Consider the following 16,583-nt stretch of genomic DNA (forward strand, 5'->3'; position numbering starts at 1 on the left):
GTAGAATTGTGAGTAATTTATGGCTATGACTGGATACTGACTTTAGATAATAATGATAAAACCTGAAGTTAAAATCAGAAAAACTGCAGGTTAAAAACTATTAACTGTTAAAAGGTTAAATCAGAATAAAAAATAAATAAATAAACAATTCTAAAGAGCACACCGTGATTATTCTGAAATGCTGTAACAGTGCCCATGTTTTTGATGACAGGGTACCGCTCGAACTTAATGATGGATGAAGTAACTGAAAGGTTTATTGAATCCTGAATGAATGTCCAACGTGCCTGAAGTATTCCTCATGGCTTGCACATGAAAGCAGTCATTCTGCTTTTATTGAGAGAGTGATGAAACCGCGTTCAAAAGCAGAAATCGTGGTATTTAATATTTTATCAGCTTCTTCTGCATTCCACATCTTTAGCAAAACACTGGGTCGTTTCTGTCTTTGTGGAAGTGCGTGGGCTGATGGTAGAGAAGTGAAGGTAAAGGATATATTACTGACAGTCTTTACATTTTATAAGCCGTAAGTGGTAGAGAGGAGCAAGGAAAGCAAAGAAGAAAAACTTGCGTAGTCCCACGTCGTATGCACTGATTTTATTACAATCGCATGTCATGTCAAAACATAGTTTAGCTATTAAATTGTTGACACTGTTTGGGAATTCATTTTTTTAAAATATATATTAAAAACTGCAATAGTAATACACAGAATAGTAATAAAACTAGTTATGGAATGTAAAAAAGTATGTCTGCTCTAATCTTGTACTCTAAATGAATAGTCCACACTGTCTTGCCAGCTGTAACCTCTGGTTTCTTTAATAAAACATATATTACTACTATGATATATGCAGTATTATCAATTTAAGGCCCTAAACTGCCAAAGTGTCTATTTTGCAAAATAAATAAATTTATCGCCTGCTTCTTGCAGCCATTTCAGAGATATAATTACCAAAATATACTAACAAAAGTCATATATTAGCCACCGTGCTACTGTGCATTTTAATGTTAATCAACTGAGCTACTTCAGAGACACCGTGGTCAATGATCACAACTTGGAAAGTCAATGTCTGAGTGATTTATTAGAATAAGAAAGTTGACATAGAGCAAAGTCTCCATGCGGAGTGACAGGCAGAGCTCAGGACAATGTGGAGAATGGTGAACAACTGCTGGAGTGTGTTTGTGTATGCGTGGGTTTCAGTGTACGTGTGTACTGCGCAGTTGTTGGAGGTGCATGCATGTGTTGCTTTTTGCGTGACGACAGACAGATTTCTTCGCGGACACAAGCACACACACTTGCATGTACTGTACAAATTCACACATCGCTACTTCTGTACACAAACAGAGGCTGTGTCGTCATGCAGCTACTGCACTTAAATTACATGTAAGCATCAAGGTTATGTACACGTAGTAGGGGCATGTGTTGTCATCGGGTGACAGCCTGCCCCCGAGGACCCCGGGGTGATTGGGGGCCAGCCTCTGGTGAGAGCCACAGGACGACAGGGTCCTTCACAGTAGCAGGAAACTCCACTCTGCAGGAGAAATGTGTCCTTTTCAACTTCAGTCTGTAAGGGTTAATTCACTCCTCTTCCTCCCTCATTCCTTTCAAATTCAGCATCCAAACAGGACGCAACACCTCGGTGCTGCTCACAGTACTGCTCCATTAGAATAGGAATCATGATAGTCATCAGGTTCGTCTTCATTGTCGTCATCAAATCCAGCACACCAGAGAATTTAAAATCATATACAATAATATTCCATATAAATTTTAAACCGAATATCTACCACGGAAACAAACGATAGAAAAAACAAACATGACAAAAATGATCAGTGCCGACTAAATACATCTACAATTTTACAAAAATGCAAATGTTGATTCTGTTTTCGCCTCGTTGTTGTGCTTTTTCCTCTCACAGGTTGGCTTGGAAGGGAGTCGTTTCATGTCACTGCTTCCCAGTGCGTTGGTGGATTTGATACAGGTTTGTCTCCTCTCCTGGATGCTTGATGGGGCACAGAGTGCATACAGAGCACATACAGTTGGAGCACTGTAGGGCAAAGTGGCAGTTATTGGCTGGGGGGTGAGGGATGCGGGGGGGGGGGGGGGGGGGCAGCAACACTGGGCCACACGGCACGAACAACCCCAACGCACGAAGGCATGGTCTCTTCGGCAAGCGCACAGAAACAACACGATGAATAAAAACGCAGATGGACAGACTGGGTCAGAAAGGCTGGGTGGGAATTTTTGTGCATGCGTGTCGATACGTGCAGGGCAGAGATAAAGAGGAATAATGTTTGTGTGTGCGCAGGACTGGAGGCAATATGGGCTACATTTAACATACAAAAAATCCTGAGCAAAGGAAAGCAATTTACCGCTTGAGAGGCTTCCAAAATGTCCCCAAAAAATCCATTATTTAAGGGTTTAATGTGAAATAAAGTGGGGGTTAGTTTGATCTCATAAAATTAACCAGCCAACCTTTAATACCGACAAACACAGTGTGGCCCTGGTCTACGTTTGCTACGGATGGTTTGATGATGAAAGGGGACTGAAAGAAGCAGAAGAAGAAGAAGAAGAAGACGTGCAGCTGTTAAAAGGGGAGGAATGACTTGAAGTATGTAAAAGAAGAGGGAGGATGATGGCTTTCATAAACACACTGTCTTCCATGAGGTTACACCTGAATTCTTTAGCTGCCTTGTAATGCCGAACTAAGGTAATCAAATTTTGCACTCAGTAAGATAACATCATGCACAATACATTTCCTAGAAGCAGACAGCCTATTTCAGGCTTGAGCTCTGTTTCTGATCTTAATTCAATTGCATCCCGAATTTGGTTAAAGGGCCCGTTTGTGTGTGTGCGTGTGTGTGTGGGTATGCATGCTTGTGAATGTGAGCGGAGGGGTAAAACGAGTCGGTTGAACGTGTACCTCCCTCTCAGGCTGATGTGTCTGTAGTAATCTTCTCAGGGGCTCATCAGGCCATTAGGGGGCTGGGAATGTACTTTGCCTAATCAAGCATGTTTAGTGAAACACCGGAGGAGATGCGGAGCAAGGACACGGCTGGCTGCGTACGCCGGCCGAGACAGAGAGGCCTCACACACACACGCGCACACACATACATGCAGCGCTCAGGCCATGGCAGAGATGGAGACAGGGAGAGAAATGAGGGACTGGTGGAGAGCTCCATATCCTCAATACTAATGACCTGTTTCAGGGTGGAATGTGTAAAGAATACACTGTACTAATGTGGCGAGGCGGTAATGCAGTAACATCACGTTCGCCTGCGTGACCTCCTCCTCTGTCCTTGGTTTTATAAATCTCTTTCACTGGCTTGTCTCATATATTACCTCCAGCGCTGGCTGTACATTTGTTAGAGATGGGTATTAAACCTCAACAGAAATGTGTTCGTATCAAAAACTGTCAGCTAGCGCCAAATATCTGCTCAGATTTATGCTCTTGTTTACACCTCTCTGGTGAAACCGCTGATTTACATCTAAATCTTGACAAGTTGTATTCATCTAGAGCTGCGTTCAGATTGGGTTGCCTAACTTTAATGGACGTTGGCTTATTTTGTTAAACGGAAAAAAAGAGTCTCAATTCATCAAACTGAAGTATAAAATAAATATTATGTAGAAACAATGGCAAACAGATGCAGCAGAAACTAATTTTGAGAGTGAGGGTCCGTCCAAAGCTACTGCTAAGTTTTAAGCTAGGAAACCAAAACAATGAGCCAAAAGATGCTATAAAGCTCCTCTCAGAGCCATGGGGAACTTTAGAGTCGAGTGATGAAAGAAAAAAAAAAGATTATAGCCGCTTCAAATGGAAAACAGATTTATGTGGACAAACGTTTGTATTTTTCTTAACTCAAACTGTATTGTTTTCTATCTGAACTGAACGCTGTGAGTCTTGTGTGAATATGATATTATCTCTCATCTGCTGCAGCACCCAGCTTCTTCACTTTAAATGCCCCTCTTTGTGTGCAGTATAATGGTTTAAATATATTGTTTAGCACCCGCCGCTCCCACGCAAGGCTCTGACACCGTCGGCATGCATTTATGAATGCTAGGGATCCATTAATGCCTCAATAGATAAAAGAACAGAGTAGAAACAAGAGCAAGGGTGAGAATGACAGCAAAATTGATCAAAGTGTTGTCTTTTTTGTTATTTTCTTTTTTTTGCACTCAATATGAGTAACACATTCATGTATACAAGCCCTAAGAGAATTGACACACACAAAAACACCACCGCCATGACCCAGATGAACCAAAGCTATCTGCGCATCTACATTTGAATCAATAACGGCTGAGAGTTGACAAAAACATAAAAAGATCAGACGACAGAGTGAAAGAGTAACTCCACACCCAAGTACGCTCATGCCCATCTGTTTTCTTTATCCCGCTTTTGTGGGGAAACACACTGAATTAAAGAAAGGGATGGAGCCACAAGGGATGAGTATTGTGGCAGTTAAGCGGTGCCCCAGCCCTGGCCTCGGCCTCAGCTCCAGCCCATGGCTCCTCTCTGTCCTGGCAAACGAGTGAAATGCCCGTGTGGGTGAACTGCAAGAGATGGCCGGGCCTGCTTGGTGTATCTCACATGACGGATGGCGCTGCTGTCCTCTTCATTGATATTCTGCTAAGCTGCGGTGGTGGCCTAGGTCTTTGACTCTTAACAGCTATTTGTTGGTGCAGTCTCCTCCTGCTTCTGGGGCACAAAGAGGCTCAGTGTCGGGCAGAGGAGGCTGAATGGAGCTCCCAAGCGGCCGGGCCTCACAGTCTCAGTCAGATAGCCAGACAGCCAGAGCTCACATTCCCTCCTTCAAATGGACTGCGGAGCCCAGGGAGGCCTCAGGTCAGGTCAGACAGACCCGGGCTTACTGAGAGGCAGTGAGGGAGGGGAGATAATGTTCCTTTTCCCAGAGCCCTCCCTTTTCTGACATCTCAAAGGTTCAGTTTGCTTTGTTGAGAAGATTGTGATATAAAAATATCAAATCGAATTAACTTCGTCTTCACTCTTATGTGTTTCTTGTGTATTATTGCTCTCCTTCACTTCATCGTGACTCTGACCAGTGCTGGGAGTGACAGATATTACACTGAACCCCTCACTAGCTGCTGGTCAACCATCCGAACCTGATTGCCAAAAACACAGAGCTTCAAGTAGACACATAATAAAATCATTTTATCTCTCTGTGATTGATTATAAAAAGGAAAACAATGTTATCAGCAACTTCATTATATAGTTATACTTCACAGTTAAGACAGGACGCTGGTTGGGGTTGTTGTGGCCACACATTCACACGGACACACACACACACACACATGATCACACACATGATCACTCACACACACACACATACACACACACACACACTGCATGATTCATTGAGAGTCTCTGCCCTCTGGCACAGCTACAACAGATTTAGTCTCATCTGAAATCCAGTAAAGCACATTGTTGTCTGCTGGATGCCACTGGCACAAAAACAACTAAAGCAGAAACAAAATTTCACACTCAAAGAAGTTCCATGTCGTCAAACAGTGAACAAAATGGTGGAGGGAGACCATTCACATTTGGCGCTGCAAGCGAAATTGTCTTTTTTTTTCCTTTTTTTTTTTAAACCTCCACACTGTCCTTTTAAGAGGGTTCCTCTTCCTTTGTACCCATTTTTTTAACTTTGCTGTTTGTCCAGTGGGTTGAAAGTCACACTGAGTGGCACCACTGACAGATCAGAGGATCAGAGCACCTCAGATTGCGAACAGAGGAACTGAGACGTATGGAGAGTTTCCTCTCCTTTTTCAACTCTCTCTTTGTTTCTTTTCTCTCTGTCTCTCTCTTCAGTCAGCTGAATGACGTCAGAACATTGAATGACAGTGAGAGAGGACAGACAGGGTAAGTTTGGACCGGGACAGTGAGTCTGAGGGGTTGATTTATTCCAGTTTGTTGGAGGGAATGGGTTTTCAGAGAGAGCTGGGAGCCAGGGCTCACACACTTCACCTCACTGACCACTGGGTGTGCGCTCTCCCATGTTCTTTCCTAGGAGATGGCTGAAGTCAGCCAGTTCCCCCAGCCCTCGAGGCCCGGGCATGTCTGGCCTGACGAGGCCCTGACGTTGAGAGTGATAGGGCACTCCATTGTTGCTGTTGTAGTTGAGTGCCTCATGACTCCAGCGAGGCTCCCCATAGTCCATGTGGGGAGTGGGAGCCGAGACCACTCTCCTTCGGTCGGGGGAATCCTGTGGCGTGGCGGGGTAGATGTATTCTCCCGCTGAGTTCCTCAGGGTGCCAGTGGGGCGACTGCCACCATGCTCCCCTCTCTGGGTGGCTAGGATCAGGTAGCGGTGGCGTTCTGTGTGAGGAGGCAGCACCACCTCCCCTGGGTCCTCTATCCGGACCATACCTCCACCCCCTCCACCTCCATGCAGAAACTTGGAGCTCAAATAGATGACAGAGTTGTTGGGGCATGGAGTCCCCACAGCGGTGAGGAAGGTCTGGCTCTGGTCCCAGTCGGGATCTGGGAGACGCATGGACCGTTTCTGCTGCAGTGGAGTTTGCTCCGGGGTGGGCAGCAAGCCTGGGTCCATCTCTCCTTTAGGCCAGCCATTGGGTGTGACAAAGGGGTTGTCCGCCTGCGAACGGCGTCGCTCACCACCACTGGTTCTTGTTACGCTCATCACTGACCCACTGCGGCCCTGCCCCAGCATGCTCTGCTCTTTGTCGCTCTTGCGGCGGGCGCCATTGGCTCCGGAGCTCCGGGAGTGGCGGTGGCGGTGACTCATGATCCAGCAGACCGTGAGGCCAGAGAGGACGGCTCCCGTAGCGAAGGCTGAAACAGCAGACACCACCAGGAGGTTCACGGACACCAGGCCGTCCGGCTCCTCGATGAAAGTCTCTTGGAGCAGCATTCCTACACACAGAGATAAAATCATACACAAAAAAAGAGGGGCATCAGTTAACGCGTGAAGCCATCTAAGTGGCATGAGTATTTCCTGTATTAAGCATGTGGGAGTTATCAAACGGCCAGACAAAATGACCTATTTTTTCTCTCTCCTCTGTGGGTGGGAATGGTTGCCTGCTTTCCAGCCAAGGTAGCTGTGGCTAATTGCCTTCATTACGTAAAGTGGATGGTGATTTTAATAGCTGTAATAACTGTCTTCCTGATTGAGAATAGCTCTCAACCCGAACATGTTTCACAACATTAGCTTTATAGGGAGAGATTTCAAGTCTGGCATTAACAGTGAGTAATATGTTATATATTTCAAACCATAAAAATCTGTTATACGTCACATGCGGACGTGTTATGTACTATTTGACCTATGGACACCACCTGATCAGTGCTACCATGGATAACACCTAATTTTATTGGATTGCATATTGACATTACCTTAGTTGCATCTAGTTTTTACAAGGATGTCCTTACAACACCATGTTTCCAGATAAAACGGTAATATGTCTGAGACAATGGTTTTGTACATGTCTACATGAAGTACATGGAATGAACTCCCTCAGAGGGAACTGGTTATGCATTATTGAAGATATGAATAGAGCAAGACCACAGCGCTGGCTGCCACGGATCAATTAGAAAAAGGCCAAAAGAAAAGTTGTCCTTTGCTGCCTGAGCTCCTGGGACGAACACCAACAAATACAATGAAACTGTGCCAAGGGAAGCAGACTGGAGAAAAGAGGAGGGTGTTACACAGTGAGAGAAACACCAAGAGAGAAAACAAGAGAGAGAGAAAGAGATGCCTAAAGCTAACTCCAACATTTGAGGCCTTAGACAAACAGTAGTAATAGTTGTTAAATTACAACACTGATAGTGGCAGAGCGAGAACTGTCTCCACAAGGACAGCAAAATAAATCCTTTCTCACAGATAATAAATGGATGTCATTAATAGACACTGGGAGCCACTTACTCGCTTAGGCAGTGCACAGAAGAGAAGAAGGGACGAAGGATGGGAGATGTGGGGAACATGGAGAGAAAAGCAGTGTTTTTCTAAACAAACGTACTTTTAGTATGTGACAAATCCCTTTTTAATGGAGACAAATGAAGCTGGTTGTGGTGCAAATAGTGCAGTATGAGACAGTCTGGTGGTTAATTAATGTGGCCTGCGGCCTTGTATAGTAAAGTGTTACTCTACACACATTGACATTAAGCTGTGGAACGGCAGCAGAAACGCTGAGAAACACCGTTGAACTGCTGTGCTGTGCCGGAGGTCCTCTTCTGTGTATTAAGGGGGTAGATCACCCCCTCAAAAAACAAAAACAAAACGAAAAAAAAAAAAAAAACCTGTGTTCACAATCACAATCACAATTCACAATCAGTGCATGTACATAAGGGCAGTGTGCTTTCATCTTCACTCGTCACACAACTTACCTGTATCAGTTTTAAGTGCATATTCAAATACACCATGATTGTCTGAAAGTGCGCAGACTGATTTGAACACAAGTCATGAATTCTTAGACTTTAGATTCAACTTGAAAACAACTGAGCCGTTGCACTTTAGCCCTCTGAGTTTGGATGAATATCCTCCCTATTCCCAAACATTACAATTCACATTATTACACTCTGGCGATACAAACCCATGTCTAGCACGTATAGATGTAATAGCATTCACAACACCAGTCAAAAGTTTGGACACACTTTCTCACTCAATTCAGTCAGAAAGTGTGTCTAAACTTGACTGGTAGTTTGGGTAAACAGAAACTCTGGTCCTCTCTGCCTGCACTCACAGGGGAACAGGAAGCTAAGACTTAACTACGATAATGTTTTATTTTCTGAGATAACTACGCAGCTGTAACAACAGCCTGAACTGGCCTCGGTCAAAAGCTTTTAGAGAAAGTAAACTTTTGCCTCTAATAATTCATTACAAATACCATGGTGGCTTGACGAGACACAGCATAACACAGCTGTGGGATGTCTTAAACCTCTCACCACTGATAAACCTCAGACAAAGAAAAATAATTGAAAAGAAAAAATAAAATCAAACAGGCTCACCAGTTTGTCTTGGTGCAAGGAGAACAGATAACAAAAAGCCCAAGAGCTCTCTCAACACGTAATCAGCATCCAATCACAAAAACTCCAAAGCTGCACAAACAGTATCCGCGAAGAACCAGATCTCTAGTCAGCAGATGACTGAAATCTGTGGCTGTTAAAACTTCTCCCTGGGAGATTTTACTTGAGTACTCCGCTGCTCACGGGTCCAGGTGAGGGGCATATGAGTAATAACGGAAAATATAAATCAGTGAATCTAATGTAAATTTGTGTTATTTTCAAATGTATGCATCATTTTAAGGCACTACTTCACATTTATGAAGCAGAAGGACTTCACGATATTTTTTCTTTTCAGCGGGGAATAATTTAACCTGTATAAAAGAATGAACAGATATCATGCAAATTACAATAACAGTAATAAGGTCAAGAGTTTTTTTTTTTTAATTGGCATTCCAAACACATATTTGTTGTTAGCCTAATAGCACAATTGCCTAAGTCATTTTTTGAAGAAAATATCAATGTGCTTGCTAAAAAAAAAGAAAAAAAGTGTTTTTACTTGTTTTCAAATATGGCAATTACGCTGTTGGGCTAACGATATAGCAGATGCAGTACATAGTGAGATGAGACAATGTTCCTCCAAGACCATAGACCAAGGACTAAATATTGTAGTAAAAATCACACACACAGTTGAGTGATTTTTTTTTCCTTCCTCTCAGTTTTGCTTTTTACCAAATTTTCCAACTGTGATTGTCTCAAACACTTTCTCTTTTTTCACTCATTTTCAGCATCACAAGGGATCTAATGATGACAGTATGATGATTGTCAACAATGACATTACACTTCATCCTACAGGGAATATAAATGCCTGTCCCAAACTTCATGACAATCCAGGGAAGGAATCAATTGCTTTTTCTGTATTCAGATGATTTATTGCTTCACACCAGTGCAGAGCGTAACTGCAATCTGAAGAGTCAAGGTAACAGTGACCAGAATTTGATTAAACCATTCACTCATCCCTTGTTGCTTACAATTAGATCTTACAGCTTAGACAAGACATTCTCAGAGCAAGTCCATACTCCTGACAAGTTTGCCGTTTCTATAGATTGAGGGCTGCCGTTAATCAACTGGCCTTGTTGTTCAATCAATGTCCTTTTCAGCGCTAATTAGTCCTTTATCACCAATCCAATGAGCTCAGAGATACACAAGGACACAGGCCTTAGTTAAAGACTGCTAATTATGTGCCATGAATACTTCACTTCAGTTGATCATTTTTCTTCATAAATAACCCGGAGAGCAAATTTCATCAGCGGGACTGTGTCGGACTGAAAGCGAAATATGATTTGTATTTGTTTTTAATGTCTGGGTTTTCTAGATGTCGTGACCTTTTCTTCCCTCGTTTCCTTTCCACTTCCTTCTTTTCCATTAGTTCATCGCTGCGCTTGAATATAAATATATGATCTTGACGCAAAAAGAAACGGAACTGTTTCTTCTAAAGTGGGTCCTCACATGTGGCTTGAGTTATGCATTTTTGAAGTGTTTATTTAACTGAGTATTAAAGATTATTTAGGTGGGTCGTTTTTGGCCAGCGGGATACAAAAACTTGATTGCCCAATACATCAAAATTGCTCCGAACACAGATGGCAGCTCGTAATTTAAATCTCCCGGCGTATCTTTCTTCACTTCTTGCCTTCGCGTTGTCACGCGGCCAGCTTGCGGTTGCGCAGGTTAACCAGCACAGACGTCCTTTTAGTCTCTGTGTATAATTTTAAGCACCCATGTTCTACGGTGTTTACACCGAATTTGGCATTTGTTGCCGGGGAGTTCTTTTCTCAGGGAACATGCCGTTGGCATCTTTGTTGCAGCAGCCTAAACACAGGCCTGATTCTTGCAGTATTTATTTTCAAATTTCTGGCCAATATTCGGTTCTGGAACCGCTGCCAGTTTCAATCACATTACTGCTCCTCTCCTCAGAGGAGCTGGCTTTCTTGCGGCCGCAGATGCGACACTGACAAAGACGTTTGGAGGTTACCAACAAACATGCGAGCAGTTTCAGAAATGAGCTTATGGACTGCTTCATGGCTGGATTTATTTTTTTATTGACCCACATCCTTGATGACTTTGTAAACAAAAATAAAGCGCAGCAACCACAGAAAAATTGAGAACAAGGCAATAACCGCAAATCTCATCTCTCCCTCCCTCTTTCACACACACACACGACACATCTGGAATTGTTCTTTCTGCATTTAGCTGCAGGTTTCAGATGGTTCTTTAACGTTTACCTCAGCTGTGGTCCAGGGTTGCTGTGTGGCACTTTAGATTAAATTCTGCATGGTGCAATAATACTGCTGTCATATTCATGCAGAGGGAGAGGCCCTGACGAGTGTGTGATATTACTGTACGGCTGTGTGTGTGTGTGCAGACGTAGCTGCAGACAGACTGGCTTCCCGCACATCAAATGTGGCTCTTTTTCTTTGACGTGGACACTCAGATATGGTAATTATTTTGCCAGTTTCTCTTATCCTTCACACATGTCTGTCTTGGATGCACAACGTTTAGGAAAAAAGTGTTTAGCGAGTGAGAACACGCTTAAAAGGGATTACGATGAAAATGAAAGATGGATGGAGTTTTGGTTTGTGACAGTCGACAGGTTTCCCTGCATCCCGCCGAAGGTGACAGTGGAAGCAGCAGCTTGTGCACACTCTCCTCCCTTCATCTGCTTCTCCTCTCCGATCCTGCTCACTTATTAAAGCTTAATAGAAGCCAACAGGCCTGCCTGTCAGCCTGACGAACACTGAGCCGCTTGTCTCGAGGCTTCCAGCTCCAATTACAGCGTAACAATGAGAGAAGAGGAGAGTGGAGGGGAGAAAAGAAGAGGAGAGGAAAGAGATTTCACAGTATGCACGGTGGAGAAAAGAAAGGACCTGGGAGGAGAGGCGAGGGCACGAGACAAAAGAGGGGAGAAGATGAGAGGAGGAGATGGCTGCAGAAGAAAGAAGAGGAGGGTGTATAGAAGAAGAGGCCTAAAAGCAACATTGATAGCATATTTGTGTACGTTTGAACCAGATAACTGTCCAAAGTACAAAGGAGCCCACACGTAGTTTCAATTTTTTAGATGGTATTCATCTGTTCCTCCATACCCAGTATCGTCCTCCCCTCTCCCCAATCCTCTTGTTAGCCATTAATTCTCTCTCTCTTCATATCTCTCACTTACCCACCTCTCCTTTGATCAGCAGGGGTGGCGGCATAATCAGAGTTATTCTTAGTTTAGCTTAAAAGTAAAGAAACCTTTCCTCGCGGACTTTAAAATCAAAGGTTCCTCCTGCGAAATCAGATTTAATACGAAAGTGACAAAGCGTCGGTGGCCGGCCGAATGTGACAGATGTGGTCAGGTCGGTGATTCATGTGGCTACCTATAAATTTTCCACTTGTCATCTGCTCTCAGTTCTTGCTTCCTCCTTTCTGCCAAGCGAAATTATTGAAAAGCCCCGCTAGCTCCGCGCCAGTTGCTAAACATTTCCCTTGATTAGAGCCCTGGCAGAAGACTGCATCTATCCGCTCAGCCACGCTCACAGTTTGGCTTTCGGCAATGTCCTTCTCAACATGTGTGAATGAGATAAAGACGGACAGTTTGATGGAGGGAAGACAGACAATTTTCAATCCACCCTCGGTGATGATCTTGATTACAGACACGCAGCCAAAGCATAATCCGTTCATAACAACTTGGGTCTGATTTCCCTCATTCTGGCCATCTATTCTGTAATTAGCAAGGTCACCACTGGATTTCGGGAATGCTGAGGCTCCTCTGAAACCGACCTCTCGTAAAAGAAGCGCCCAAACTTTTAGACAATCAAGCCAGGTTATTTATAAAGGGCCACCACAAAAAGTCGAGAAAGAAGAAAGCCAGGTAATACTACCTGAAATCATATTAATTCTTTCAGATATGTGCTAAATAAAATCCTTCATCTTTGATTCAACTGTTCTCACCTCTTAGACACAGCGGAGACCTTGTGATGAGGGGGTGTGAGTATATAATGACTTTATGTAGTACATAGAGTATGTTATGATTACTGATTGTCATGGTGACCAATACTAGCTAGGTCATAATAAAGTGGAGTTATTCTCTGAAAAAAAAATTAATAAAAAAGTAATGCATTGAACAGTAAAACCACCAGGCGACATGAAGGTGTATCATCTCGTGACCGGTTTCAGTGCCTCTGATGAGAGCCTGGATGCGGTGGCTGTTTTAGATGTTAACTAATTAATGTGGGAACCATTTGAGGCTGCCAGTAGTTCGATGTTCCTTAATCAAAAGCCAGGAAGGGAAACTTTTACGCAGTTTGAGAAGTGGAATACATGTATTAGAAATACGGCACATCAAAACAGAACAAAGAGACTTCACAGCGTCCCAGTGGACCTGTCGATGCCACGAGCACACACTTCTGAGCCTGATAGGTTACGACTGTGTCAGCGTACAGCCAGTGATCTGAAGGCCTTTCATCTCCAGAATCCACCATTTCTCTGCATAATGTTCATGTGTTTATGTGACGGCGGGGATGCACGCGGCGTGGCATGTGCACCGTGCCGCAAGTAAGTGTGTATACATGTATGAATATGTGTGTGTGTGTGTGTTAATAAGTAACTACATGCGCTGCCTGCACCCATGGCTCAGTGGTTTTGCTCATTATCCTCCTTTTCTTTTTTCCCCGTTGAAAGACTGCAAGCACTATTTTGTTTCTGCTTTTTTAGGACATCCTCTTCCTCCTCCTCCCCGCTGTCTAACTCCTTTTTTAACATCCGCATTACTTTTCTTTCAGTGGGTACCCTATATGTCACCCCCCTACTGCATCTATCTCTCTTTCACACAAAAACACATAGCACACCTCATGTTGTGAGCTGTGAAACTAACACCAGTGTGTGTTCAAGGATGGCAGCAAACTGAGAAAGAATTAAAGCCCTTTAAAAAGAACCATAGCTCCTTATTCGGCCTAAAACTTGCTTGCTCGTAAACCGTGTTTACTCTTGGGGATGCCTGTAAAAGCATTTACAGTCCCTCCCTGGCAGCATTTCCAGAGCGTGGCATAGGAAAGCTGCTGAAGGATTCTGCACGACTCCCTGGTTTAAAACCTTAAAAAATACGGAAATAAAAAAAGTTAAAAAATTTTTTTTTTAAAAAAACCTTGGCTCCTGAGGGCCAGTCAGACCTGAAAGTTGTGCTCTCCGCTGATCGATACGTTAAATCTTTCATGCACACTGACCATGTGCTTGTAATTAAAATTCCATAAAATCTCCACCGAGAAAAAAAAAAACACGCAGTTGATAGATTCAGGTCTTCAGCTGGGTTTATTAGGAGGAGCATGATCAGGCTTTTGGCTGGCTCAGAGTCAAGGTCTGTGATGATGACTGCATAATTACATACCTGCACGATTCTCCTGCTGCCTATATCCCTTCCTCCCCTCCCTCCCTCTCTCTAGTTCTCCAGTGCATGTTATTTTTTTAAGGCTCGCCCTCATTTTGTCATGTTTCTCCCTCTTTTGTATGTATAGCAAAGTCTCTGCTTGTGGTAAGTCTACAGTTGCTTTGGGGAGCGTTGCTGTGTGTTAAAATCATCAGAGGGAGGCCGACTCCCTCCTGCTGCCGTGTAATAAAAAGCTACAGGACTTCTTCTGTGTGTGTGTGTGTGTATGTGTGTGTGTGTGTGTGTGTGTGTGTGTGTGTGTGTTTCTCAAAACTGTTTCTTTTCACAGTCCATGCACACATGTTGCTATCAGCAATGTTCCTCAATGCATTTGTGAATTCAATTATATCTGGAGACCTTGTTTTCCAAATGTGGTCAACCTTTAGCGAAAGGCAGCTTAACAAGGGCGAATCTGTTCGCAGCTTCAGCTGCATTCAATCCAAACAAAGCAACTGGGCTGTAGCCGACGCCGCGGTGAAATAAATTGTTTTGCAGGGAATTTTGAGAGCGCGAGAGTGCACGCGTGCAAACGAACGTGTGCGGCGCCCGCAGTCGGATGCACTTTTTATTCCTTTCCTCTGCATGTGTGTGACTTACGAGTTGTAGTTGCGTCCGTGCTTCCCTTCGGTAATTGATATTCTCGTTTTAGGTGCAAAGCCAATACACTGCAGAGAGCGAGAATAAATATTCACAAACATGTCACAGGCAATAAATTGGAGAGCAGGTCCGCATAGAATTAGTCTAACGATCTGCCCGGAGGGTTCATATCTCTCATTCCCAAATCAGGAACCAGGCAATTTCAACTTAATCTTTCTCACATGCTACATCCATATATCACGCCAAAGCCATACTCGGTGCTATTCTATACTCCCACCAGCTGAAAACACATGCCAATTTGTTTTTATGTTAACACCCCCAGAGCTGAGGTGTTGGACTCATTCCTAATACAAATTTCCGAAGGTTTAGCAGAATGATTAAACCATCAGGCCTCGTGGTGGTGTGGCCTGCCATCTGGGTGCTTGATTAAACTGCTCTCACCCCGTTCATGCAGCCACCCGCCTGTTCTGTTAATTTACAGGTCGCCTGTAATGAATTGTCTCCACTGTGACACGACCCAAGGCCTCGCAAGTGGACACGCGGTGACGACACGTCCTGAGCTGAATGATGGCTCACACTAACAGCACGCGCGCGGCCCCTGCCCTGAGCTTCGGCTGATCAATAACAAGGCGCCGCAGCAAAACCTGGAGACGAGAGACGGAAAGAGGCCGAGAAAAGTGACGGAGAACGAAAGAGCTCAGAGAGAGAGTGAAACGGGGAACATACTGTAAATTAAGTGAAAGCAAATTAGACTGAAACGATGGGTGTGACTGTGCGAGAGAGAGAGTGTGTAAAAAAAGTGCCGTAGTGTTATTGATGTGTTGCAGAAAGGGGAAAAGTGTTGTTTGACGCAGGGAGCTCATTGCGGTTGATTTTTTATCAGAATGACACATAAACGAGCCCCAGTGCTGAGTGGACTGTACAGCAGTGCTCTGGATGTCACTGCTGATGTTTTACAAGGAGCTTCCCGGACATACAAACGCTTAATTGGCAACTATTGCTAACACGGCCACAGTCTTTAAGGCCAGACTGACGTAATTGTTTAAATGCCATTCAAATACAAACAAATATATGTTTGGACGCAGATGCTCTGCAGTTATTTTGCTTACCAAGACAAAGTGAAATTACCGTCACGTAATGAATATACGCCCTTGAGGTGCTAATCTGAGGGTTTATACAGTACTTGAAAGATGTAGATGCTATTTTTATACACACCACTATAAATATACCTAATCATAGAGGAAATGTTAATTTTTAACACTTTATTGAGAATCAATCACAGGCTAAATGATGTTTCGTCCCTTTGTGATTCTTTGCCATGTCTTTACTGCAGCTTCTTTTTAGTGTGTCTGTGCAACTTTGTGTTTGTCTTCATCGAGAAGAATGATCATCTGATCATCTATCAGATTTGGCCGGTGCCAAAGGAGATGGCAGGGAGGAATATCCCATATCTGTCTGTGAAAAAACTCTAAAGTGTCTAATGACTTTTGAGCTCTTGAAAACAGGGGACTGTGCATAAAAATGGTTCAAATCCCTTTCCTCAATGTAATTATCCGTTTTCAATG

General features: G+C 43.7%; 1 protein-coding gene across 1 annotated transcript in view; it reads right to left on the reverse strand.

Annotated features, from left to right (window-relative positions):
* Positions 1 to 1,054: 1,054 nt before the first annotated feature.
* Positions 1,055 to 16,583, reverse strand: part of sema6bb (sema domain, transmembrane domain (TM), and cytoplasmic domain, (semaphorin) 6Bb) — a 119,904-nt gene continuing 104,375 nt past the window's right edge. Inside the window, exon 17 of the mRNA XM_047587260.1 lies at positions 1,055 to 6,881. Coding sequence (XP_047443216.1) covers positions 5,974 to 6,881 — 908 coding nt within the window. The 3' untranslated portion in view covers positions 1,055 to 5,973. The remainder of the gene's footprint in view (positions 6,882 to 16,583) is intronic.

This window comes from Mugil cephalus, chromosome 6, assembly GCF_022458985.1.
Source record: "Mugil cephalus isolate CIBA_MC_2020 chromosome 6, CIBA_Mcephalus_1.1, whole genome shotgun sequence".
NCBI classification, from domain to species: Eukaryota; Metazoa; Chordata; class Actinopteri; order Mugiliformes; family Mugilidae; genus Mugil; species Mugil cephalus.